Source organism: Microcebus murinus, chromosome 14 (assembly GCF_040939455.1).
Source record: "Microcebus murinus isolate Inina chromosome 14, M.murinus_Inina_mat1.0, whole genome shotgun sequence".
NCBI lineage: Eukaryota > Metazoa > Chordata > Mammalia > Primates > Cheirogaleidae > Microcebus > Microcebus murinus.
The window spans coordinates 8,594,681-8,620,042 of NC_134117.1; the positions used below are offsets into that span (position 1 = coordinate 8,594,681).

General features: G+C 52.1%; 1 protein-coding gene across 10 annotated transcripts in view; it reads right to left on the bottom strand.

Annotated features, from left to right (window-relative positions):
- TACC2 (transforming acidic coiled-coil containing protein 2) overlaps positions 1-25,362 on the bottom strand; it is a 201,989-nt gene that overhangs the window by 82,543 nt on the left and 94,084 nt on the right. For 8 of the 10 annotated variants that reach the window (XM_076009733.1, XM_076009731.1, XM_076009732.1 and 5 more), the window contains 2 exons: positions 17,558-17,683; positions 4,466-4,603 (listed from right to left, as the gene is read on the bottom strand). In XM_076009733.1, coding sequence (XP_075865848.1) covers positions 4,466-4,603; positions 17,558-17,683 — 264 coding nt within the window. The remainder of the gene's footprint in view (positions 1-4,465; positions 4,604-17,557; positions 17,684-25,362) is intronic. The other 2 variants (XM_076009735.1, XM_012781272.3) reach the window with 1 other exon arrangement.

Sequence of the window (25,362 nt, forward strand, 5' to 3'; positions counted from 1 at the left end):
GCTAAAAGCAGCCACAGGAAAGCAAAGCTGCAGGATGCCCTGAAAGCCATGGCACCATGGCTGTCACCGAGCCTCAGGGCATGCGGCCCGTCAATCCTAAACCACATCTGTGCTGGCAGACGGCTGGTAAGATCTTTCAAAAATGCAAATCCGATCACATCACTGTCCTGCCCTGGGGCTTCTGGGTGCTCTTCAAAGAAAGCCCAAGGGGCCAATGGCCAAAGCTGCAACTATCTGATTGACAAAATAAATTAGTATTGGATTATAACCCAGAGTATAAAATAAATATCCGTGAGTCTACACGGATAAAAATAAACAATTGAATATATTAATAACGGGGGAGAAGAGACAAATCCCCTATGCGGAGGGATTCTACAGGACTTATGCAGATGCGCCAGCCAGCACAAGTCCCTGCTCCGTGAGTGTGGGTGGCACATGGTGACGTCCTTCCAAAGACTACAGTACGGAAAAGGAGGGAAAAAGTCACTTTACAATCGATGTAACTGAGGGAACGGCCTGAAAAAAAGGTAAAATGTTTTGTGAGTTATCTCTTTAAAACCTCCCCCACTCCTCCTGAGAATGAAAACCTGCATTCCTGCCCAAGGCCAGAGATCAGAGGGGCAGGGGAGCAGGGGAGCCCTTCATTCTTTGTACCATCTCCTGGAAGAGGTCAGGAGACTGTCTTGCCGGAGATGAGGTCAGAGATGGGGTCATTCAGGACCATCAAACTACCACTAGACAGCAACTGCCTGAGCCGAAAATCCTCCCTTGAAAAGCTCTGTATTTTCTGCTTAAAGGAGGATGACACTTTCAAGACGAGAGTCTCCAACCTCTTCATTTGCTAGCAAATCAATAAATCTCCCTTTCCTTCTCCTCAAACCACTTGTCCTCCTTCTTCTGATGCAGCCTCGGGGACAGATGCGGGCCTTGGGGACAAGTGCCGAACTTCGGGTAACATGGAGACATGCAACGAACCCAACCTCAGCCAAACAACTGAGGTCAACATCAACGGTGACGTATCCCATTGGCGGGGTGGACCCTCGAAATCATGCAAAGAGGATGGCCCGATATCTCTGTGATCTTGCTCCCAAAACCCACAACTGCAGTCCGATCACGAGAAAAACATCAGGCAGATGCCAATAGTGGGGCATCCTACCCAATACCTGACAAGGCATCAAAACTGCCAAGGTCATCAAAAACAAAAGAAGTCTGAGAAACTGCCACAGCCGAGAGACACCTAAGGAGACTAAATAGAATGTGGTATCCTGGATAGGATTCTAGAATAAAAAAAGATATTAGGGGAAAACTAAGGAAATCTTAATAAAGTATTTAGTCTCAGCCTGTTTTTTCCGCTGCTTATAAGAGAACACCTAACACTGGGTAACTTATTGCTTACAGTGACGGAGGCTGAGAAGCCCAAGATCAAGGAACCACTCTGGTGAGGGCCTCGTTGCTGGAGGGGACTCTGCAGAGAGTGCGGGGCATCACATGGAGAGGGCTGAGCCACCAGTCCCACCCCGTGATAACCCACTGACCCATTAATCCATGAATGGACTAACCCACTCATGAGAGCAGAGCCCTCGTGATCCAATCGCCTCTTAGAAGCCCCATCTCAATGCCATAGCCTTGGGGATTAAATCTCAACAGGAGTTTTGGAGCAGACAAATACTCGAACCACAGCAACTATGGGCTTTCGTGAATAATAATTTATCCACATTGGCTCATGAAATATACCAAATTACCTACCATTGTTAAGATGTTAATAGGGGAAATTGTGTGCTTGGATAAATGGGAACTTTCTATACTCTATCTCTTCTCAACCTTTCTATAAAGCTAACCTGTTCTTTAAAAAAAAATCTATTAATAATAAAATATCCTACCAAAGGAAACAAAAAATAAAAGGCCTCGGTCCTTTCCAAGACCCATCGTGTGCCACCTGCCTGGCCCTGCCCACTGGGCCACCCTCCCCTCCTTTCTCTCTAGGCTCCAGCCACAACGTGGTGGCTTTGGTTGGGTTCCCCCACACATGCTATTCCAGCCCCTGCAATATCAATTCTCTCCCCAGTGTCTTAAACCCCCCCCCCCGCCCCCAGCTCCCGCATAGCTAAACCCCCAGCCAGCGCAATCAGTCACTTCCGTGGGATCCGTCCCCAGCCAAGTGAGGCTGCATCTACTCAGGACACTGTTCTTTTCCTACATCTCATCCGTGTCTGAGTCTGTCTTCTCTAACGGGCTGTAGGCTCCATAAAGCCAAGGTGGTGCTTGTGCCTGGCACAGAGTACCCCAAGTTCATGCTGCTGAACACTCAGATGCATAAACGAGTGAGATTCAGAAGCAGCACACAGGGTCAACGGTGAGACCACGAGGGTTAGAGCCTCGGGCCCAGCTGACCTCAGGAAAGAAGAACCCGGAGCAAAGGGGCACTGTTAGTACCTACTGGTGCCCGGAGACACCAGGATGCTCTCTGACCTCCAGATTGTCTACATCAGGGAAAGATATGGAGGGAGGAATTTCTCTTTTAGCTTTTATCAAAAAATCTCTTCTCGCCCTTAGAGAAGCTGGGCTCTTTTTTTTATATTGAGATATAACTTACACACCGTAAAATAGTAAAATTCACTCTTTGTAAGTGTATAGTTCCACGAATTTTGACAAATAAAATCATGTGACCACCACCACAGTCAAGACGTAGAACATGTCCGACACCTCAAAAAGATCCCTCATGTCCACTTGTGGTCAACACCCTCTGCCAGCTCCAGCCCCTGGCAACCACTGATCTGTTTTCCATTCCTTATTGTTTTGCATTTTCCAAAATATCATGTAAACAGAATCCTATAAAATGCAGCCTTCTCAGTCTGGCCTTTTCCACTCAGCCTAATGATTTAAGATTCGTTGATTCTGTTGCACGAATCAGCAGTTTGTTCCTTTCTACTATAGGCTAGTACTCCACAGCGTAGACACACACACTGTGTCAACCCTTTTACCAGCAGATGCACATCTGGGTTGCTTCGATTTGGGGGTAATCATTAATATAGGCACACAGGTTTTTACCTGGACATATATTTTCATTTCTCATAGGTAAACACCTACAGATGGGACTGCTGGGTCATATGGAGGATCTACGTTTAACTTTATAAGAAACTGAGGGGCAGAAAATTTGAGAAGAGTAATTTTATTTCTTTTTCTAACACATTTTGATTGAGCACCTACTCTGCCCAAGGCAAACCAAGTGTGTCTCCCCAAACAGCCGGGGATGTTCCTGCCCCCAACCTCTGCTCACGTTCTTGCACCACCAGAAAAGCAGACTTCCCATGTGTGTCCACCCTCATGCCAAGGCTGAGGCCAGGGTAGACCAGGCACCGCAGCAGAACCAAGAGGGGTGGGACGAATGGTCCTGCTCTGCCAACCACAAGCTGAGGGGTCACAGGCAAATCCCCCACCTCCCCGGGCCTCGGGACCAGTGGAGCTGCAGGGAAGGTGCAAAGCTTTGATGCTCCATCCAGATAAGAGACTCTGGTCGGCTCCATGCCCACCTCCTCATCACCTCATGTTCTAGAACCACATCTGCGTGCAGGGATTCTTCCTTCCCCCAATTGCTCTGTCACTTTTGGACACTGGTTTGGCAGCTGGTCACCTATGCTTTGGGCATCCCTCACATTCTGGCCCTCTACCACGGCTTCGCTTTCAGCAGTGTGTGCCTCTCCAGCCCGCAGGAGCTCCCTGGGGACACGGGCCTGAACTTCTCGGCACTCCCGGGTGCATCTGGCTCTCCATAAAACACCGTCCATGGACACTCTTTAGGAGGCTCTGATGGCTCGGCAGAATGGTTTATAATCAGAGCCAACTGCTTGCATAGAAACGGGAGTTTCTTGCTCTGATGGTTAATTTTATGTGTCAGCTTGGCTGGGTCACTGAACCCATATACTTGGTCAAACCCGTCTCAACGTCACTGTGAAGGTATTTGTTGGAGGAGATTAACATTTAAATCTGTAGACTCTGAGTAAAGCAGATCACCCTCCATAATGTGGATGGGCCTCGTCCAATCAGTGGAAGAAGAAACAGACTGAGGTCCCCAGGGAAGAAGGAGTCCGGCCCACAGGTCAGCAGGTGGCCTCCAGACTCCACTCCATCAACTCTCCCCTAGGTCTCCAGCCTACCCGCCCACCCTGCAGATTTCAGACTTGCCAGGCCTTACAATCACATGAGCCAATCCCTTAAAATAAATCCCTCCTCCTAAAGATGTACTCATAGATCCATCCGTCTGTCCGTCCGTCCTACTGGCTCTGTTTCTCGGGACAACCGCCTTGATCAGCCACGGCCCACATGACCAGAGACGTGGTCTCCCGGGGCCAGACCGTCAGTGCCTTGTTGGCACCTTCATCAATGCAGCTTCTCCCACCAGGAAAAGAGACCACCCGGCCCCTGCTCTCCAGGGGCAGCCGCTGCAGAGAAGAAGCTTGTACGGTACCTGCTGGCGTCCTTGGCCGGAGTTGGGCAGGAGGGAGTGGAAGCTTCTACTCCATCACCAGCTGGCTCGGGTGGCAAAGAAGCTGTGTGCTGTGTGGCTGGGGGAGCGAGACCCGCACGGGTGGCAGCTGGGGAGGTGCTGGGGACACAAAGGGGGAATTATTCCAGATGGGACTGAGCTCATTAATGGCACATTCATCAGGCCCTGCTCACCCCCCGCCTACACACGGAATGGACTATTTAAAGACCCAGCACGCCGCCTCCCTGGCTCCCCACCCAGCCTCCGCTGGTACACACAGTGGAGGCTGAGGCTCCAGGGCAGCGGCCCTCAGGCCAGGCCCTGGAGTTCCTCCCTCCCAGGTGCCTGCGGAACTGAGGTTTCTTTAGCGGAGGCAGCTCAGGTGTCCAGGACACTCTGTGTGAGTTTTCTTATTTGATGTTTGCTTGGAGGAGAGGATTTCTGTACGAAGATTTTTAATAATTTTTGATAGGCAATGAAACCATGTGCTGAGAACTAAAATACAACTTTGTAAACTCCTCGGGCTTTAATCCAAAAACCGGAGGCTGAGAAAATCCAGGTGAGAAGGCTGATCAAGGAACCTGCTCAGGGACCCGTTGGGATGCCTTGTAGGGGGGGATCTCCAAAGCAGAGTGCCGCCCCCGTGCAGTGGGTGGGCGCCCCCTACCGGACAGCCATGGAGCCACGGGGGAGGGGGCTCCTGCAGTGAATCTGGGACCACCGCCCCCCACAAAAGCCAAAAGGCACAGGCTTGGAGCTCAGAACAGGTTCTGATTTTCTCGTAGGCCAACAGAGCAAGACTAGCACTGCTGTCCACAGGCTAAAGCCCGGGAGCAGCTTTCAGGGCGGTGGCCCTCCCAGCCTCTCCAGCTGTCCCTACCGCTGTCCACAGGGAGCTTGGAGTGCTGGGGGTGTCTCAGGGTGGCAGGGCTGGAATGGGGGACTCAGCACCAGGGTCCAGAAACCAGGCCTGAGGTGGCAACTGGGGTTTGAGGTGTCACAGCCCTGAGGTGGAGAATCACATCTTCCCCCTGAGGTAAACCCCTGCAGGAGACCCCCAGACTGCCGGAGTCCAGGACACAAGGGCCTCTGGGTCACCAAGACATCTGCTCACTCCCATATTCTCAAGCCCTGACTGCAAGGTTGGCATCCTGGCCGGGATGACAGCCGCCACGGGTACCCCAACCCGACCCTAGACAGAGGAGTCTCAATCGTGCCCCCAAGTCCAGTCACTTGTAGCAGGTTAACCAGCACCTGTCAGCCCCAGCCCTACCCCTCACTGCCCTCCCTCGGACCCCTGGAGGCTCTGCTCCTCTGCTCCAACCAACCTGGGCCTCCTTCGGTCCCACAATACTGGCTGCTCTCTCAGCTGGCAGGACCCCCCTCGCCAGGCCAGCAATTCCTCACCTTCCAGGTGTGCCTGGTGCTGTGCACCCGGCCCTGAGTGTCCTGTCCAGCCCTGTTTGCCTGGCCCCATCATGGCCATCACGCCTACCTTCTAAGGGACTGCCCTAGCAGACGCCTCTAAGCCCCAACCTCCTCCTGGGTCACACCCATCCCCACAGGAACGTATTTGTCTTGTAAATGGAAACAAAATCTTAAGCCCCACCCTCAGAAGACAGAATGGACCTCCTCTTGGCCAAAGGAACCCCAGAAATACCCTAAAGCTGAGCTGCTGGCCATCAGAAGGGAGGTCAGACACACCTCATCATGCCCCCTCCCCTCTTGGAGATGCCCTTTGTCACCCACTACCGGGCCTAAGGCTGTGCGAGGTGCAAAGCCGAAACCACACCTGCAGGACACCAGAGTCTGGGTGTGTGTCTGGTGGCTGGTCTCTCACTAATAGACTTCCTTATCTTTACTTAAAACATTCCAAACCTTTAGACAAAGCCTCATTTCTTTAACCAATGCTAGGCAGGGGCCAAATCTGCAGGTAGCAGATACAGGCCAGGAGGGTGGTTCCTAGGGGTGAAGAAGCGGGGAAGGGACTGCAGGAAAACGCAGCTCACAATCGCAAAGTGCAGGAACTTGCGGTTTTGAGGCGACTGGGGAGCCACAGCTTTGTTATAAGAACACCTGTCGATCATGTATGCAAATCATCGGGTAACATCCCTCCCCTCCTGTAAAACCTTCCTCCAATCAGAGCACTGAAAGGAAACCACCAGGAGTCCTCAACGTCTCTCTCCATTGCTGGAGACTCACCAGTTCCTATTTGGAACGTGCTCTCGCTTTGTTTAGCCCCCTTCTTTTCTGCAATAAAAGCTGGAATTGTTCTTATCTATGGTCACTCCATCACACTGGTCCTGCTTGTGAGTTTCCCAAGCAAGGAGCCAAAGACCCACGACAAAAGTCCACCAACAGGCCAGACCTGACACCAATTATAAGTCAACGCACCTATATATTGTAAGTTAAACGCACCTATAACCTGTGAAGTAAAACGAAATCGTAAGGCTCCCCACCACCGGCTGACTGAATGGACCCCCTTCTGGCCAAGGGGATATCCTAAAACTAAATTGCCTGCCACAAGGAGGGAGGTCAGACATGCTTCATCATGCCCTCCTCCCTTCTTGGGGACATACTTTGTAACCCATTAACAGGCCTAAGGGTATGCAAGACAAACCTGCAGGCCCTCAGTTTACACAACAAGTGTATGTATGGTGGCTTGTCTCTGATTAACAGAGCTCCTTATCTTAAAACTTTCCAAGCCTTTAGACAAAGCTTCATGTCTTCAACTAATTATAAGTCAAAGAATCTTTAAACGTACCAATAACCTGTAAGGCCCCTCTCCCTTTGAGATGGTCCACCTTTGGGGGCCAAACCAATGTATGATGCCTCCCACGTATTGATTTATGACTTTATCTGTAACCCCTGTCTCCCTGAAATGTACAAAACCAAACTGCAACCCAGCCACAGTGAGTCCACGTGTTCAAGTCTTCTTGGGCGTGGCTCTGGGTCGTGGTCCTCAAATTTGGCTCAGAAAAAAAACCTCTTAAAATTATTTTACAGAGTTCGGCTTCTTTTCCCTTGACATGCCCCACTTAGTTAAGTCCTGCCTTTTCGGACCAAACCAACGTATGCCTTCATTGATTTATGACGTTACCTGTAACCCCTATCTCCCTGAAGTGTATAAAACCAGGCTAACCCAGCCATGGAGAGTCCACTTGCTCAAGGCTTCTTGGGTGTGACTCTCCAGGCCCTGGTTGCACATATTCAGCTCAGAATAATCCTCTTTAAATTCTTTTAGACAGTTTGGGTTCTTTTCCATTGACAGCCTCATGTCTGTCTTACCCCTAGGGAGCCAGAGCTGAGAATTCCACGACCACAGGCTCATACCTGCCCGGTCCACCCAGTACTATTGGACAAGTAGCCTTTGCCAGACACCTGGGGAGATAAAGGAATGGAATGCAGAAAGGAGCTTACGTTCCTTTCCCCCCAGATATGGACAAGTTTATCCTCCCTACCTCTCCTAATAAGGAACTACAGGATGGATGTGACTGAGGCAGAGGTCCTAGGAGCTGGTTGTTTTAATAAAAAGTTATTGCAAGCAGCTGCTCTTGCCAGAGTTACTTACTCAGAAAAAACCCACTGCTCGCCCCTTCCTGCGGTGGACACTTTTTTCAGCCTCCACCCATCTACACCCAAATCCTCAAAATAAACAGGATTTTGCTAAACCTGAGACTTCTCGTGTCTCCCTCTCAGCTCCGGACCTAACAAGCACCCCAACATCTAGCCCAGCCCCCACAGCAGGCACTCTGCAAACAGACCACAGAGAGCCCACAGGTGCTCTGAGTGCTGGAGCCCAGCCAGGAACCGACCCCCAGGAAACGGGGAGAAAAAGAGCCCAGAGGGTGATGACCCTCCCAAGCCAGTCCACAGTGAGCAAAAGCGACAAGTGCTTGGGTGAAACGCAGCAAAAAGGCAAAGTGGAAACACCTCCAGCGTCAAGCTGTAATATCTTGGACGGTGGCTAAAATTATACCGTAAAAGAGTGACTCCAAATGAATACTGCAAACTACGAGGGGCTGTGTAAGCCCCTTAAGAGGGCCATTTCCGCACTTGGGAGGCCCACGTTCATTCATAATCAGTGAACACCACTGAGAAACTCAAAACTACTGGCCTAACATTAGTGCTCCCAAGAAACTACACTGGCCAGCTCCTCGCTCCACTCACTGGCAGCACACCCAGGCTGTATTTAATTTAATGCAAATAACGTGATATTGTTTGTGGTTCTGTTACTTTAAGGGTACCCTTTATCAAACTGCAAGGAAGGGTCTCTGTCCTCACAAACACTGGCAGGTAGGGGAGTAGGGGAGATGCAGCCCTACCTCGGTGACCCCGACAGTCAGGACAATCTGGGCAACAGGCTGGCAGCCTGGGGAAGCCTGCCCTTATCCTAGGGACACCCTGGGGGAGCAAAATCAAGGCTCACCCCCAACTCCCAGGGCTGTCCTCAGGGACCACTTTGAAGCTCCCTCCTCTCTTCCCTCAGTTGACCACCCCCCACCAGGCCACACCCTTCCTGCCCTGCCTGGTCCCATTAGCCCAAGGCACCAAACAAATGACTCAACAGCTCATTGAAGAAAGGAGCCTCCCCTCCCCCATGACCTGTTGGCCTGACTCCAGTGGCCCCAACAGGGAAATGCTCAGTGAGTCACCACCCAAGTGCTGAGACCCAAGGACACCTCCTGGTCCCAGCAGAACAACTCCTCTTCCCTCAATCTCGCCAGCTTGGAGTGGCACCACCAGCCAGCCAGGCGTGGCACTGGAAGGAAGTCGGGATTGTCAGGGCTCCTCCGGTTCTCCCATCCCTCCCCCTGCCAAGCCCCTCAAGCACCCTTCCTGCTGAGTCAGCTCCTCCTTCCGGAATCCATCCTTCCTCCTGGCCCTCAACCTCTCTGAGCAGGACTCCCCGGTTATCTGCTGTACCTGTCTCCTGTTTTGTCCCCTCAGATCCATGCCCCCACCCCTCCAGCCACCAGAACAAGCCACTCAAGTTCCCATGAGGTCCTTCCCTAGCCTAAAACCCTCCCTGGCTTTCCACAAGCCCCTCCCACGAGCAGCGCCTTTGCTCAAGCCAGCCCTCCACCTGGAAGGGCCCTGCCTCTCCCAGATCCAGTCCTAGCCACCTAGAGTTGCCCTGGTGGCTCACACCTAAGTGCCACCTAAGCGAGGAAGCCCCGCCTGCACCACCAGGCTGGCTTGAGCCCCCAACCTCGGGCACCCCATTATCTTCTGCTAATGTGTCCTTCTCCCTACTGGGCCACCAGCCTGAGAGCAGGAAGGAGCCTCAGCCATCGTGGGCAGGGCCTGGGGCATAAAAAATGTTCAACACACAGCACTCAGCCTCTGGCCCACCAACCTTGCAGGCCACTGACAGCGGGAGACAGCCGTTCTATCTCCTTGAAATCCTAGAGTTTGAGGCAGGACCAGCAACAGAATGTGCAGGCAAAAAGAAATACAAATGAGAACAAAGTGAAAGCACAGGGCCCCGTGTTCCAAAACTATTAAGAATCACAAGATAGAAACAGCAGGGAACTGAACCAGGCGCAGGACCCCTCTGAATGTGATGCACTGGGTGACTGCCCTCAAGGAAGAGCTTCAACAGAGTCCCTCTAGCTCCCCTCGAGCTGCCAGAGAGCAATGTTGCCCCAGCAGAGACAGAAAGCAGGGAGCAGTTGGCAGCTCAGCTTCTCATCAACAACCCAGGTCGGCTCCTGTCCTCGTTCAAGCCTTTGAGGACCAGCAGTGACTGGTCTTCAAGACATTCTCAGGAGTCAGGCCCTTTGCAATCCCAGTCCTTGGCCTGCAGGGGGCAGAGCCCTGAAGTGGGGCCCCTGAATTCTGCCTTCTCATTGCACCTCTGCCCAGAATCTCCCTGTCTCCCTCAGAAGATGGGCTTGGGTCTTCTACAGCTGTACCACCCTGAACGCACCTGATCTCGTCTGATCTCAGAAGCTAAGCAGGGTCAGGCCTAGTTAGTACTTAGATGGGAGAAAATAGGCCTGGGGCTGAGGCTAGGGTGTGCTTACAGTGTTAATCAGCATTTTATAAACCTTATTAGAATAACAGAGAAGCTCAGTGTTTACATTTTTGGAAGGCGAAGGTAATGTTGATTTAAATTAAACCTGTTTCCCCCCTGCTCCCCCTTTGGACAGAGTTGACAAGCAGAAAGCACATAAACCACCATGCTTTTAGCAGACAGACATCACTTACTGATCAAAGCATTCTTTCCTGCTAAGCCCAGTTGAACAAGACCTCAGAATCCTTTTTAACACAGATCCCTAGGGAACCACTACTAATGGATCAGAGTTTGCCATCCCTGATTTAGTGCCTTGCCAAGGTCCTCACAAACAACAACTGGTCGTGCTAAGCGTGCGGCTGCAGTCTCCAAGCACACACGACAGAGAACGCCGCTCTGGTGCCTGGTTCAGTCTGAGGCCCTACGACCCCAGCTACGGTGAGCCGCTTTCAGCAACCGTTGTGCTCCGATTCCCTGCTAGGGCTTTTGAGTCCTTCTGGGCAGATGCCTCTCTGAACTGATAGCAAATGTCATTTCAGAGATCAGCTGGAGTTGCCAAGTTAAGCCCCCGTCCAAGGACAAACACCAGAGTGGCCCAGGCTGTCATGGGAGGGTGATAACGGCCCCCAAGGTGCAAGCTGAACACATCATGTCCTGTCGGGCCAGATGGCGGCAGCATCTTATCTCCCGCTTCGTGTCACCATCTGGAAGGCGTTTAGCACAACAGCCCTGCCTCACAGGCCTCCTGATTTTTTCCTTCTAGAATCCCCAAGCGCATGAGATCACGTCATGCGGGAAGCGGGAAGGCCAAACAGGCACTCGGGCTGCGAGTGGGATGCAGACTGCAAAAGGGAAAGTGCTGGGAACGGCTGGTTTGGGACGCTGGGCTTGGGCGACACAAACATTGCACGGTCAGCCCGAGGGAGGCCGCGGCTGATAGAACGGGGGCAGCGATGGGCGGGGCACCTGTGAGAGGCCGCCGCTGAAACACTCCAGGGCCCAGACCAGAAGGTGCTGAGGGATGCTTGCAAACTGGCTGCAAAGCCCCAGGCAGGCACATGCAGACGTTTCTGGTCGCCAGTGGGATGCACCAGCCTGTGAGCACCAGCCGCCCACGTGAGCGTGCGAACAGCCCGAACAGCTGACCTGCAGGCTTCCAGCAGGCACGGCTCCCGCGAGGTTAACCCTGAACTGGCTGGTCCGTTCTTCCCAGGCACGCTCCCGTCCTCTCTCCCTTCATAGACGGAATCGGTGCTCAGAGGAGAGAGATTATTTTTAAGTTTGGCCAAGCAAAACTCGAGCAGGAAGGAAAATAATAACCAGTCATAAACACCATCCCGAACCACAGGAGCGGCTTTGATCAGGCCTGGATCACCCCAGTCCTGAATTCCCACCGTTGTCACCAGGGGCAACCTTTCCTTATGTGTGCTGAGTGCCTCAGATGGGCCCTGGTGACAGAGGCTACAGGGGTGGGGACACAGGGACAAAAGGAGACTGATCTCGGATATCCAAGATTAAACTACTGATTCAGAAAGTCAAAATCTCGATCAACACTTACATGCACACGTGGAAATAGCATTCATCGGCAATCAAGCAGGTGGGAGAGGGGATGGGTAAATTCACACCTAACAGGTACAATGCACACTATCTGGGTGATGGGCATGATTATAATTTTGAGTCAAATGGTACAGAAGCAATTTATGTAACTAAAACATTAGTACCCCTATAATATTTTGAAAGAAAACCAGAAAGTCAAAACCTACCAGCACAGATAACACCACTCAAGAACCAGGAAAAGCCAAAGCAAGAGCAGATCACGTGTTGGTGTGAGCCACATGAACTTGTCAATTTTGACAACTGCCAACCTAGAATTCATGTGGCTCAACCTAACAGCAGCCAGCTGGACATGGGAAACTCAAAGGTTCTGGAGAAATGTACAGGTGCACCCCAACTTACTCAGCTCACTGGGTACTGGTTTCCTAAATTTGATTCATGGACATCAAAGTACCTTTTAAGTGGTACAAAGGAATTCTGTTATGCAGGGAAGACTTTTGGGTGATTTCTATTCTAAATTTAAAAAATAATAATTCCTCTACTTTACCATTCAGTTTTTAATTAGGTGCTTGCTTAGATAAGGGCTCGACTAACCTTTGTGAGGCAGCATACTCACAGTGGCAGCACAGAAAAGTCTGATTGTGCAAACAGATAAAACCCGATTGAACCACATGATTTGGGAGCAAGAGGAAAAACAAGCTGTTAAGTCAATATGGATTCCTTGAGCTTTCAACTTCGGAACATTTTAAACTCAGCTTCTGAATTTGGAAACTAGTACAGCGATGACACTGGGCAGGAGCCTCACGCCCACCCCACCCAACCCCAAGGGGGGGTGGGGGGGCTCTTTTGTTGAAGATCAGAAACTTCAGCCACCAGCTGCTGGGTCAGGTGTCTCCATTCCTGAGGAGTGGTGATTAGCTGTTGACAACTGTTATTAGGCGAGGAGAACAGCATCTGGACATTGCCTTGGCCCAGGGGTCCTCCAAGCATGAACCCCAAACCAGCAGCATGGACATCCCCCCGGGAACGTGTTGGAAACGCAAAGTCCCCCGAATCAGAGGTGCTGGGTCGGGCAGGAACCTGGGCTGTCCGCAGGTCATTTTGCAGCACACTGACTGGCCTAGGGACAAGAGTCACGTGAGGGATTGTCCAGCTGTGTCAATGGGAATCCTCAGAGTCTCAGGAGACCCCTCTGCACGGACTCTTGAAAGCACAGAGGTTCCTGGATGTAACCAGAGTACCCCCGTTCCGCCGTTTAATAAATGGTGGTACAGCTGGAAGGTTTCATTTGAAAATCCATTATGCTTTTTGAAAAAAAAAAAAAGAGAAATACTGAACAGATGGCCATAGGCAATCTAGTCCTTTGTTGAATGTTCTAGATCTAGGCCCGGCTTTCTGTGTCATCCATGGATGTGGCAGGCAAAAAACAGAAGTGCAACTGCCCCAAGCAGCTCCGCAGGCTCTTCCCTGAGAAGGGAGCAAGTTTTGATGTCCTCCTGGTGGCCTCAACAATAGAGCAGGGGTGTGTCAGGATCCCTTTCATTTTATTTAAGAAATACCTGGGAGACAGAGGAGGCACTTGCTCCAGCTCCCTTTGTTGGCCATTCAGAAAGAGGAGCTCTTGAAATCCGAGTAGCAAAGAATTAGCTGGGCGCAGGGAAGAAAGGAGAGAGGCCTGCTCTGGGTTTTCCTCTCAGGTGGCTTAAAGCAAATGCTCCAGCTCCACTTCTTTTAAATGGTAATTGAAAAAAAAAATGCATTAAAAAATTTTTTATTTAAATCTAATTTTGAAATTTAAACTACCAACCCTGCTTCTGCAAGGAGGCAAACCTCCCACGACGACTGTTATAGCACACCCCTCACCCAGCTTTCTTCCCCTCCCCGTCCCCCTGCCACCCCCTGCCCCTGTCCTTACTGGACGCAGGGAGTGCAGAGGGGTCCTGAGCGGCTGGGAAGGCAGGAGGGCACTGCTGAGGTTAAAACAATCCCCACTGCACCCCCAGACTGCCCTTCTTAGTTAGCCCAACAGATCGGCATGGTTAAGTACAGTCGATTCTTGCTAGTCACAGAAATGTTCTGTAAAGTCACCACGAACGCTGAATTAGCCAACACGGAACCATTGCTCCTAGTGGACGTACCGGGTTAGGTTCCTGTGAGCCTCCAGGCACAACGATTTCATCAGACAACCAACACAAACAGAACCATGTTCTGTGTGCGTCCCTGATTAAAGACATCTTATTGAATACATAATGTTGACTCGTTAACATTGAACTCACGGCCAGCAGCGCTGGACCTCGGGCCAGCACGGAGCTCCTCTAACACGCACACATCTTCTCCGTGGGGCCCACTGTGGCCTCGGGGTGCTTAGGACACTTCAGCACTGTGCTGGGAGGTCATGTGAACAGCAAAATCACCAAGAAAAAGCACAAAAATACAAAAATGTGGCACTAAATATGCCACGACAAGGACACCGGTGTGCAGTGTGAGCTGCAGCACGAAGGCAGGGCAAGGGCTTTGACCTATTCGACCTCGGCTGGGAACACGCACGTTGGGCGACTCAGGTCTGCCACCACTCTCTCTACGCGTCTGCTAGTGACTGAGAAAGAGCCGCGGGCAGTGACTCCAGCGGGTAGTGACTCCAGCGGGTACTGACTCCAGCGGGTACTGACTCCAGCGGGTACTGACTCCAGCGGGTACTGACTCCAGCGGGTAGTGGTCCAGCGGGTACTGACTCCAGCGGGTACTGACTCCAGCGGGTACTGACTCCAGCGGGTACTGACTCCAGCGGGTAGTGACTCCAGCGGGTACTGACTCCAGCGGGCAGTGACTCCAGCGGGCAGTGACTCCAGCGGGCAGTGACTCCAGCGGGTACTGACTCCAGCGGGTACTGACTCCAGCGGGTACTGACTCCAGCGGGCAGTGACTCCAGCGGGCAGTGACTCCAGCGGGTACTGACTCCAGCGGGTACTGACTCCGGGGTGATACATAAATTTTAGCAAGGAGGCAAATTCACAAATACGGAATCTGAGAATAAAAGGGATTGGCCGTGTTTTGTGCAGGCGTTTGGTGACAAAGGTCATAGCAACCCCTACTCCTGATAGGAATCACAGCTGCCTCTTTCCCACCTGTCCAGTAAGCACAGTGAGACGACGCACCTCTGGATAAATGACCAACGACACTGGGAAGGCACCAAAGTCACTCATTCCTCGGTGCCCCTCTGGTTTCTGGCTGTGCTTGACTTTCATCACACCTGCAAGAGCCCAGGGTTCCCCGAGTCTTTCTGCAGGGAAAGAGAAAGCCAAGAAGCGGGCCGACGTCTCTGCTTGGCGGCAGGTCCTCCCTGCACTCTGCGATCACTCTTGGTCAGGGTGGAGGTGATGCAATCTCATTACTCAACACATCTGCCTTCCTTAGGCTTGAGAGAGGCCAGGGACGCAGGAAGGCCGCAGAGCGTGGTGGGACCAGGAAGCCTGGCTCTCCCTACAATGTCCCACCAGCAGGGGTTCAGAACGCAGCCAGCGGAGCCAGCGCGGGCGCACCCCCAGCTCTGCGCCCACTGGATACACAGCATCCTCAGTCCTTAAGTGTTAACGACTCGGAGCCCCAGTCTGCTCATCGGTGAAACGGCAGCACCACAGCAGCCCCACCTTCTCGGCTGCGAGGGCATTTACGGAGACCCTGGAGGGAACACGCTCGGCACGGCTCCTGGAGTGCCGGGAGCTTCCAGGCAAAAGGAGCCCTGAGAGCAGAGTCACCTACTGTGGGGCCTGGGACAAGTCGTTTAAAACACACAGTCTAAGGACAGGGAGGGGACTTCAGAAGTCCCGACAGACCCCAGCTGGAGTGCAGTTCTCCCAAGAGCCGTCCAGCCAGTCCAACCTCGTCCCCTGCTCAGAGCTTCCCCGCGGCCCGCTGTGCCCGGGCATGTAAACTGGGGGTGTCGGGTGGGACAGATAAGGGAGGGTGTGCCCCACCAGCTTCTGCCAGCCATCCCTGGGCCTTCCCAACACAGCGGGGTCCGAGAGTCAAACAGGGGCACTATGGGTGGGGAGAGGGGTGGGGGCTGGCTGACTTTTCACTGGAACCTTCTGGACACTCTTTGAGTGTCGGGTGCCTTAGTTCCCAGCTACGGTGTCCCCTTTAAAAAGTTAACGCATACACAAGTAAGCACCGTGGCAGACTCCCACATGTAACAGAAACATCCAGAATTCCACATAGAAGTACAGCTGCCTCGGAACATCTGCTCTGGCCTGCAGCTTCCACCCTGTCGTCCACCCTCCTACTCCTCCCCCACCAGGCAAAGCTCTTCCCAGCCGACCAAAGGGCGCCTGCCTGCACCCTGAGGGAGGCGGCGAGGGGGCCAGCACACGCAGCCCCCTGGCTGGGAGGACAGGAGGCCCTCCCCGCCCTCCCCACCAACCCGTTCAAGCCCCCTGGCACCCTGTTGCAGCACAAGGTTACAGGTGGCCAGCTCCTCAAAAAGCTCCCGGTCTAGCTCAGGAGACAGAGTTAGACACGGGTCACTCACAGGAATCCATGAAGGGCAGGCACGCAGGGCACAGGTGGCTGCAGGAGATCAGAGGGAGGCTCCTCTCGGCTTGGGGAGAAGGCCTCCAGGGGAGGGGACACTGCGCCACCAGCTCCAGGAGGCAGGGGACCGTGTCTGTCCTGTGTCCCCAGAGCCACACACCAGGCAAAAAGCAGATGTTTCACTGATATGAACCGAACCAAAATGTATGTCTGAGAGCGTATGGGTATACAGAGAGAACGTATATGCAGACGTGTGTGTGCGCGTATATAGGCAGACGCATGTAGACGTACGTGTGCACAGGTATGCCCACGCACACGCACGCAGGCATCTGAGCTGACTCCGAGGTGGATTCTGAGCAAGCCCGGTTTAAGCACAGAGTTCGCAGGTGGAGGGAGACGTGGAGCCCGAGTCCAGGCCAAGCACAGTGTAGACGGAGAACTGCAATCAGCGTGGGCTGCTGGGGCGTGGAGGGCGAGGAGAAGGGACCAGAAGGGAGACTGGGAGGTGATGTGGCAGAGGGGCAGGGCCAGGCGCCCAGGCCCCTGTGCCGCGTGTGCTGCTGACACCTGTGTTCTCTGACTGCCACCAAAAGATGAAAAAAAAAAACAAAAAAACCAAGCAGCAGCCAACTAAGCTGATGTCCCAGGAGGCCAGACTACGGCTAACCAAACCATGCCCTGAACCATAAACAGCACGCTCTGCCTCCTGGAGGACTTCTACTCAGACAGAGGCCCCTGGAGGCTGCCGGGAACAGTCTCTATAATGGCCACTGGGGAGGGCTCCCTGGTGTCTCCTCAGGTCGTTCCTAAGGCCACAGAAGAGCCCCAGCCCTGGCACACACCTGTTCGGGACAGGTAGAAGGTGAGGGGCTGGAACTGCAGGGGAGAAGACGCGAGGGTGGGCAGAGAGACAGCCTCAGAGACTGGCCCCTGGGCTCCCACCGCCAGCCCCGGCCCAGCCCCCGGCGTACCTTTGGGCTGTCAGATCCGTAGAGACCTGGCCGACAACACCACCGTGGTGGGAAGACGCAGCTAAGGGTGGGCTTTCCAAGTCTGCGGGGGCAGCTGGCTGGACGGCACCATCTGCCACAGGGGACCTGGGGAGAGAAGAGGAAAAACACCAACGTTGAGAGATATTCCTACACGTTTTAAATGTGTTCAAACAGCACGTTTTATCTGGATCCTGAGCAGGGCCTCCGTTTCCCTTTCTATGAAGGAGGAGCCTGGTGCTCACAGTGTGGTCCACAGTCTCTGCTCCGTGACACGATGAGGACAGAAACGCAGAGCACGTGTTCAGAAACCTTCATGGCTGTTTGATAGAGTAAGTTTACGTCTGTTAAATCTAGTAACAAAACGTCCTGACTTTTTGGTCAGTGGTGCTCAGCCAGGGGGGATGTTTGCCCCATAGGGGACACTGGAAATGTCTGGAGAAATTGTCAGTTGTCTCAACTTCGAGGGCACTGGGGTGCTACTAGCATCTAGTGGGCAGAAGCCAGGGAAGCTGCTGGGAATCCTACAATGCACAGGATGGCCCCCACGACCAAGGGTCATCTGGCTCAAAACGTCAATAGTGCAGAGGGTAAGGAACCCTGGCCTTGAGTTTATTTTATTTATTTTTATTTTATTTTATTTATTTTATTTTAATTAATTAATTTATTTATTTATTTGAGACAGAGTCTCGCTTTGTTGCCCAGGCTAGAGTGAGTGCCATGGCGTCAGCCTAGCTCACAGCAACCTCAAACTCCTGGGCTCAAGGGAATCCTGCTGTCTTGGCCTCCCAAGCAGCTGGGACTACAGGCATGCGCCACCATGCCCGGCTAATTTTTTTCTATATATTTTTAGTTGGCCAATTAATTTCTTTCTATTTTTAATAGAGACGGGGTCTCGCTCTTGCTCAGGCTGGTTGCTCAGGCTGGTTTCAAACTCGTGACCTTGAGCAATCCTCCCACCTCTGCCTCCCAGAGTGCTAGGATTACAGGCAGGAGCCACCACACCGGGCCTGGCCTTGAGTATTGTTTCATTTTTCCAGTAAATCATTTAACTATATTTTCAATAGTTTCGATCTACAGTGAGTTAGAAAATAAAAAACTGCACCGGTCCCTCAGGGGTTGAAAAGGTCTGCGCTAGACAGCCCCCAAGAGAAGCTGGTGCTGGAAGCTCAGGGACACTGTCCTTGGCCATCAGCCGGACAGCCCTGTGGGGAAACCCCTCTGCGAGCAGTTACGACCTGTGACGCCATCGGGAGGTCCCGGAGTGACTTTCTTTCTATGAGCTCCGTCCTGAAGCCGTAAGTAACAGCACCATTCCTTGCCCTCCTTGAGCGGGTACTTACTGAAACCCACCGTCCTGCCGTGAACAAGAGACGTGGTCCCCGCCCTCCTGGGACCTCCGACAGCCTCACTTTTTAAAATGATTATTTAGTAACAATTGTAGTAATTGCTAAGAAGGAACGCGAATGGCTATGAGAAAACAAACTGAGAGTTCCTGGCCCAGCGAGGGGGTCAGGGAAAACGTCCTCGTGCCGTGGTGAGTGTGCCGAGGCCAGCTGGCCGGCTCAGGGACGGAAATGTTTGTTGAAGCTCACTCTGCACAGGATCAGGATCTCTTCTAAGGGCTTGCAGAGAACACCGTATTCAATCCTTAAAACAACACGGTGAAGCGGGTACTATTACCGTCCTCATTTTACAGATGTCGCAACTAAGGCACAGAGAGGCTGAGTAACTTGTCCACGGTTGCACAGCAGGTAAGTGGCAGAACCAGGACACAAACCCAAGCCTGACCCCAGGAGCCATGCTCCGAATCAGCACACGTGGCTTTGTCCCAAAGGTTGAAGAGTAAGAGAAAGGAAGAGTGCCCCCACCCCCAGTGCAGGGAGCCACATGATGGGAAACCCTGACTCACAAAGCAGCCTGGTGTTCTGGGGAACCGCAAAAGGTCACTGTAACTAGGTAGAGTGTAAAGAAGGGGTACCGGACCAGGAGGCCAGGTCGAGGGACTGGGACTGGATCCTAAGCCCAAAGCTTCTACTGAGTGTTCAGCCACAAAGAGCTGCCCGTGGTGTTGAGAGGAACGAGAGCGGAAAGGCTCAGGGTGAACGTCCCAAAACTACACTCTCAGGCTGGGTGCAGTGGCTCATGCCTATAATCCTAGCACTCTGGGAGGCCGAGGGGGGAGGATCGCTCAAGGTCAGGAGTTCCAGACCAGCCTGAGCAGGAGCGAGATCCTGTCTCTACTAAAAATAGAAAGAAATTAGCTGGACAACTAAAATTATATAGAAAAAAATTAGCCGGGCATGGTGGCACATGCCTATAGTCCCAGCTACTGGGGAGGCTAAGGCAGGAGGATCACTGAGCCCAGAAGTTTGAGGCTGTTGTGAGCTAGGCTGATGCCATGGCACTCACTCTAGCCTGGGCAACAAAGCAAGACTCTGTCTCAAAAAATAAATAAATAAAAAATAAAAAACTACACTCTCAACAGGACGGGCCTAGACACGCGTGTGCCCCCATTTCCCGCCCATTCCCCATCTTCCCGCTGACCACTCTAACTGCCCCAGGACAAGATCCCGGCGCCCTGTGACCACGCGCAGGGAGCAGGAAGGCGCCAGCTTGGAGGAGGGAGGATGGCAGGGCCTGTGTGTCTCCGTTGTCTGCTACAATTTGCAAAAGCCGAAACTACAGGCAGTAACGAGTTTCCAAAGTCATAAAACCTGAGAGGAAAAGCAGAGCCCGGGAGCTTGGCAACACACATTGAAAGCCATAAAAGACTTTGTTTCCATTGTACTTCCAAGAATTTATTTTAAGGAAATGATGAGGGTGTGGGCAGATGCTGTGATCGCGATAGCACAAAATCTGGAAACGTCCAAAACGTCCACCCACAGGGGACAGTTCACCAAATTAAGGCACAGCCAGAGAACAGATTCATTTGCAGCTATTTAAAAAATAAGGTAGATCTTCCTATATCTAGATGTAAACATGTCCATTCTTAACTGAAAATAGGTTTAAAAAAAAAAAAACTATGGGCAGCATGACCCAGATTTTATATGTGTGTGTGTGTATCAATACACATGTACCATGTGTGTATATGCAGTGTACACATATAAATACACACATGCACACAGAGAAAGCAAGCAACAGGCTGGAAGAACACACAAGCGTCGTGGAAGAGCATGTGCCAAGGTGTTGACGGTAATGCTCTCTCGGTAGTGAAATTTGGAGTGTTTTTTTCTTCCTTGTGCGATTTATCTCTATTTTCCAGTTCCGCGCTGGACACGTACTGCTTTCATAAGCAAAATAAACAAGAAAACATACTTAAGGAATATGAATTTATTCCTAATATTAATTTATTAATTTATGTGCCAGGGGACAACTTCGATGCATAACTCAGTGAACGTTTTAAGAGACGGAGACAGTTAGAACGATGCCACCTTTCCGCCACCGCCGCATTCACGTTTTCCACTGTGAGGACCTAGACTTGTCAGCCTCCTTCCCAGGCGGGAACACGGCCACGCCTCAGTCGTCGGGCATCGCTGGGGAAAATGAAGTCCCAGCAGAGTATTTGGTGTCATGGCTGTCTGCCTACGTATTCCACGAGATGGCATTTTTAGCTTAACTCTTTGGATGGAATTACTTTTCCCTCCCTGATTTCTTTCCTTTTCTTTTTTTTTGAAGAGGGGATCCTGAATATAATTTTAAACACTTTCTCAGTGACACTCAATCATCCCAAGCAACTATGACTTAAGCGAGGAAGTGTGCTATGGCACCAAAGACAACACTCACAGACGAAGTCAAGGGGCCGGATCCTAGTCCAGCCCCCTGTGGGATCTGAGCCAGGGGACTTCTCTGAGCTTTAGCTTTTCCGTCTGGAAAAGTGAAGGCGCTGGACTCCACGATCCCTGAGGACTCTGACTCAGCCAGTCCCTCCCGCTCAGGATGTCAGCTGTCACCTCTGCTCACCAACTCACCCCCATTTCCTGGCTATGTTATGCCTCCCAGTTTTCTGCTTCTGATAGACTACAGACGAAGAAACATGGCTGAGGGTGTTAGAATAGTGTGTACATCAAGAGTCAATAAGCTCTGAATAAAGATCTATAAACCTCCCATAGCAAAGAATTGTAATATTAAAATATACATGTATGGGGATATATACATATACACACACATACACACACATACACATACATACACACACATTAGGCTGCAGTATATGGGTACCTATGAAATTGATGGAAAAACGTTGTCGAATTCACATTGTACCATCAGCTCCATGGCCTTTCTTACTTCCTAGTAACCTGGTTATTTTCCAGATGGCCAAGGAGAGGGGAGGGCCGACTTCCGGGGAAACGGAGCGATTCTTATACAACAGCTCTTCTCAGACCAACTGCAAGAGGCTACAAGTGGTTTCTAAATTCTGCCGGAGGTGGTTCTGGGACTACAGTGACCGAAATATTTTTCAGATTTTAACCACCAGCTGTTGCACCAGCTGCTGGAGCCAGCCCACTATAAATTTAGTCAGGCCAGCAAAGGGTTGATTTGCCACTGGAATGTGAGGGAGGGAACTTGTGCTCTCAACAAGTGCTTTGCCAGAGGGCCATGAGTCACCCACTTCGGAGACTGGGACAGGACGGGCTTTGCCCAGAGAGGAAGAGGAAGAGGTTTCTATGCCAGCCTAAAAAGCCAATACCTTCCGTCCTGCACTTGACCCCTGCCACAGGCCAAGCCCACGGCAGGTACCAGGATGCGTTGCATGGGGGTCACACACTCCGGGGCTGACCGGCTATCAAGAGCAGGACGAGTGGGAAGTCTAAAGCAAGAACTGTGAAGGCTGGTGTCTTTGTCCGATCAGGTAGCTACAACCAAATCCTATAGACCAGGCGGCTTATAAACAACAGAAATGTATTGCTCTCGGTTCCGGAGGCTGGGAAGTCCAAGATCAAGGCCCCGGCAACTCCGTGTAGGGAGGACCCCCTTCCTGGTTCACAGCTCCTTCTCACTGCATTCTCTCTGGGGCCTTTCTTATAAGGGCAGTAATCTCATTCACAAGGTCTCCGCCCTGTGGCCTAATCACCCCCCAAAGGCCCCACCTCCAATGCCATCGACTTCGGGCTTAGGGTTTCAACATATGAATTTTGGGTGGGACATAAGCATTCAGACCACAGCAGGTGACAACAGAAGAACACACTGCCATAGAAACACAGGATTTTTTCAGACTGGGGGAATAGCTGAAGCAAGCAAAGTGCTTCAATGGGCCAACATGTGCAAAGGGCTTTCCAGATTAAAAACGGCTTCTCCCTCTCTCCCTCTCTCCCAGATGATGTGGCTGGAAAGCCACTAGGTTCCCCTTTCCTTCCCATGGAGGAGGTGGGCAGGGGCAGAGCGGAGGGAGGGGGCTGCAGTGGCATGGAAGTGAGCGGCATCTTAAGGACGTCGTTACCTACAGGGACATTACCAAAACGAATTAATAATAATAAAAGGGTAATAATCAAGGATAATGGGAGCCAGGCTCTTGCAGTCAGAGAAGAACTTGCACATACGGAAGGTGGTCGAGCTCCACAGACCCCTCAGGGCTGGGCTACAATCAGAAGAATCCGATAAATACAGAACCGGATAGCGTAGTGGGTGTATGCCCGTGTACACATGCATGACTCCCCAGGGGCGTCACTGCAAAAGGACAGAACCACCTCAATGGTGCCACCACTGCGAAATCTGAGACTAATTGAGCATCAAAAAAAAAAAAAACCCAAAACAGCCAGTAATAGATTATAACCCATTGAAATAAAGTAATAATCTGTGAGTCCATACAGATGCAAACAAAGCCACGAGCACATGAATCGGTGGGGCAGAAGGGAAAGCTCCTCCTTGCAGTACAACGCCACCTGGTTGGCACATTTAGGAGGAAAGATGCAAACAGAAAATCGCTGTTTACGATCCACCTGGGGCTGGTTATTTCAGGCAGGAGCCATCCAAGGTGCTAAGGCAGGTGGGTGGGTGTAAAGAGCGAAGGACACTGGGGGCGTCTCTCAGTACCTTCCCACCGAACACTACCGATCGCAAAGGAGAAAACGACTTAATGTGGAGAAACCTGGCGGGCACTGCCTGGGCCAGGTGTGGAACATCCTGATGGTGGGACAGTCCTCACCCTGTGTCCCCCGGGTGCCACCGCTCCACTTCTGTGGAAGCCCGGCTGAACACAGGTGGCCAGAGTCTGGTCACGAGGAAGCCGCGTGCACACAGGTTGCGGGACTGCCTCTAGCATGGAAGAGCCGGACTCTTAAAGGCCCTGGAAGACGGGAAGAGACGGCAGAACTGTCCCGACGGACGGAGGGTCTGCGGGCACCACCCCCAGCGTGGCACAGGGTCAGAGGGAGAAAGGGACAGTGTTGGTGAACTGCAGTGGGTCCTGAGCACAGGACGGTGACTTCCCAATCGGTGGCTGCCCTGGCGCTGTGCTGGACAGTGTCCTTGTGGGGAAAACACACAGCTGCAGTGGGGGGGGGGGGGGTTTGTTTTCGTTTCTGTTTTCTAGGAGGGTGGCAGCTTCATGTCTGCACCTTGCTCTTAAATGATTCAAAAGAAGAGTAAGACAATAGACATGTGTGCATATACACTTATATTTCACATATACACAGGGAGAGAGAGGATGAATGAGAGCGCATGTGCGGTGAAATGTCAACAATTGGGGAATCTGGCTGAAGGGAATATGGGAGTTTTTTTGTACTGTCCTGGCAACTTTTCTATAAATTGGAAATTGTATTCAGCAACAAACAAAAACTTCTGGAGCCAAGGCATGCGGGCAGAGAGCCACTCGCCGGCACCCGCAGGGCCCAGCGTGGAGCTGGAGGACAGAGTGAGACATGTCCCCTGAGCACCATCGGGGCGGCGGCGGGACACAGCTGGGTAGCCGGGGCCCCTGCGGGAAGGGCCTCAGAAGCTCAGACGGTTAGGCCACGAGCCTGTTGTCCTGGAGCAGCAGAGACTTAGGAGCAGCCCAGTGGCAAAATATTCCGAATATAATGCTCTTGCCCCAGTGGATCATAATTAGCGGGGACAGGAAACACAGGTGAGGGAGCCGACCCCAAACTCTGGAGCAGTTCAGGTGCCAGGGGATGCTGGACGCAGGTCAGGCCACTGCAGAGGGGGCAGAGTTCGTCGTCCTAGAGGCTTTGTGACGGCGACTGACACCAGGTATAGAGGGAAGGGACGTCGGCAACAATCAAAGATGATTTGGGTTTTGGACACCAAATTGGTCACAAAAGCCATGTTATTAACTGCATGCCTCGCACATAAACCCTCAGACCTTCTGTGTTTTTACTTACCATTAATGAAGATTAAAGATTTACTTATCTTTAAATGAAGCCAGCTGTTCCATTTAAATTAACTGACACCATTCTAAGCAAAAACATCTATAAGTCTGTGGTTTTCATGTGCTACTTTTACTTCGGCAGCCTAACACAAATGGAATAATACGTATGTAACTCTTAAAATGACCTTACAGCGACCCAACCCGGGCCTGGGCTCCCTGGAAGCCACTCGTCCCACGGGGGAACACGGCGTAGCTCTCGCCCACGCGGCCGGAACGGAGCCCTGTGCAGCTCACGGCTGCTCCCTCCTCTTTTGAAAAGAGCGGCAAAGCCCGTCACAAACCAGCAAAGCGGGGTCTTCCGAGACCCGCATGTTGGTGAGCTGTGGCTGGTTCCGAGCTAGGCAAAGGCTAGAAGCCACGGCACCACGACATACGGAGCATACAGGGGAGCCCTTTCCAGAGCTGCACTTGGCATCCA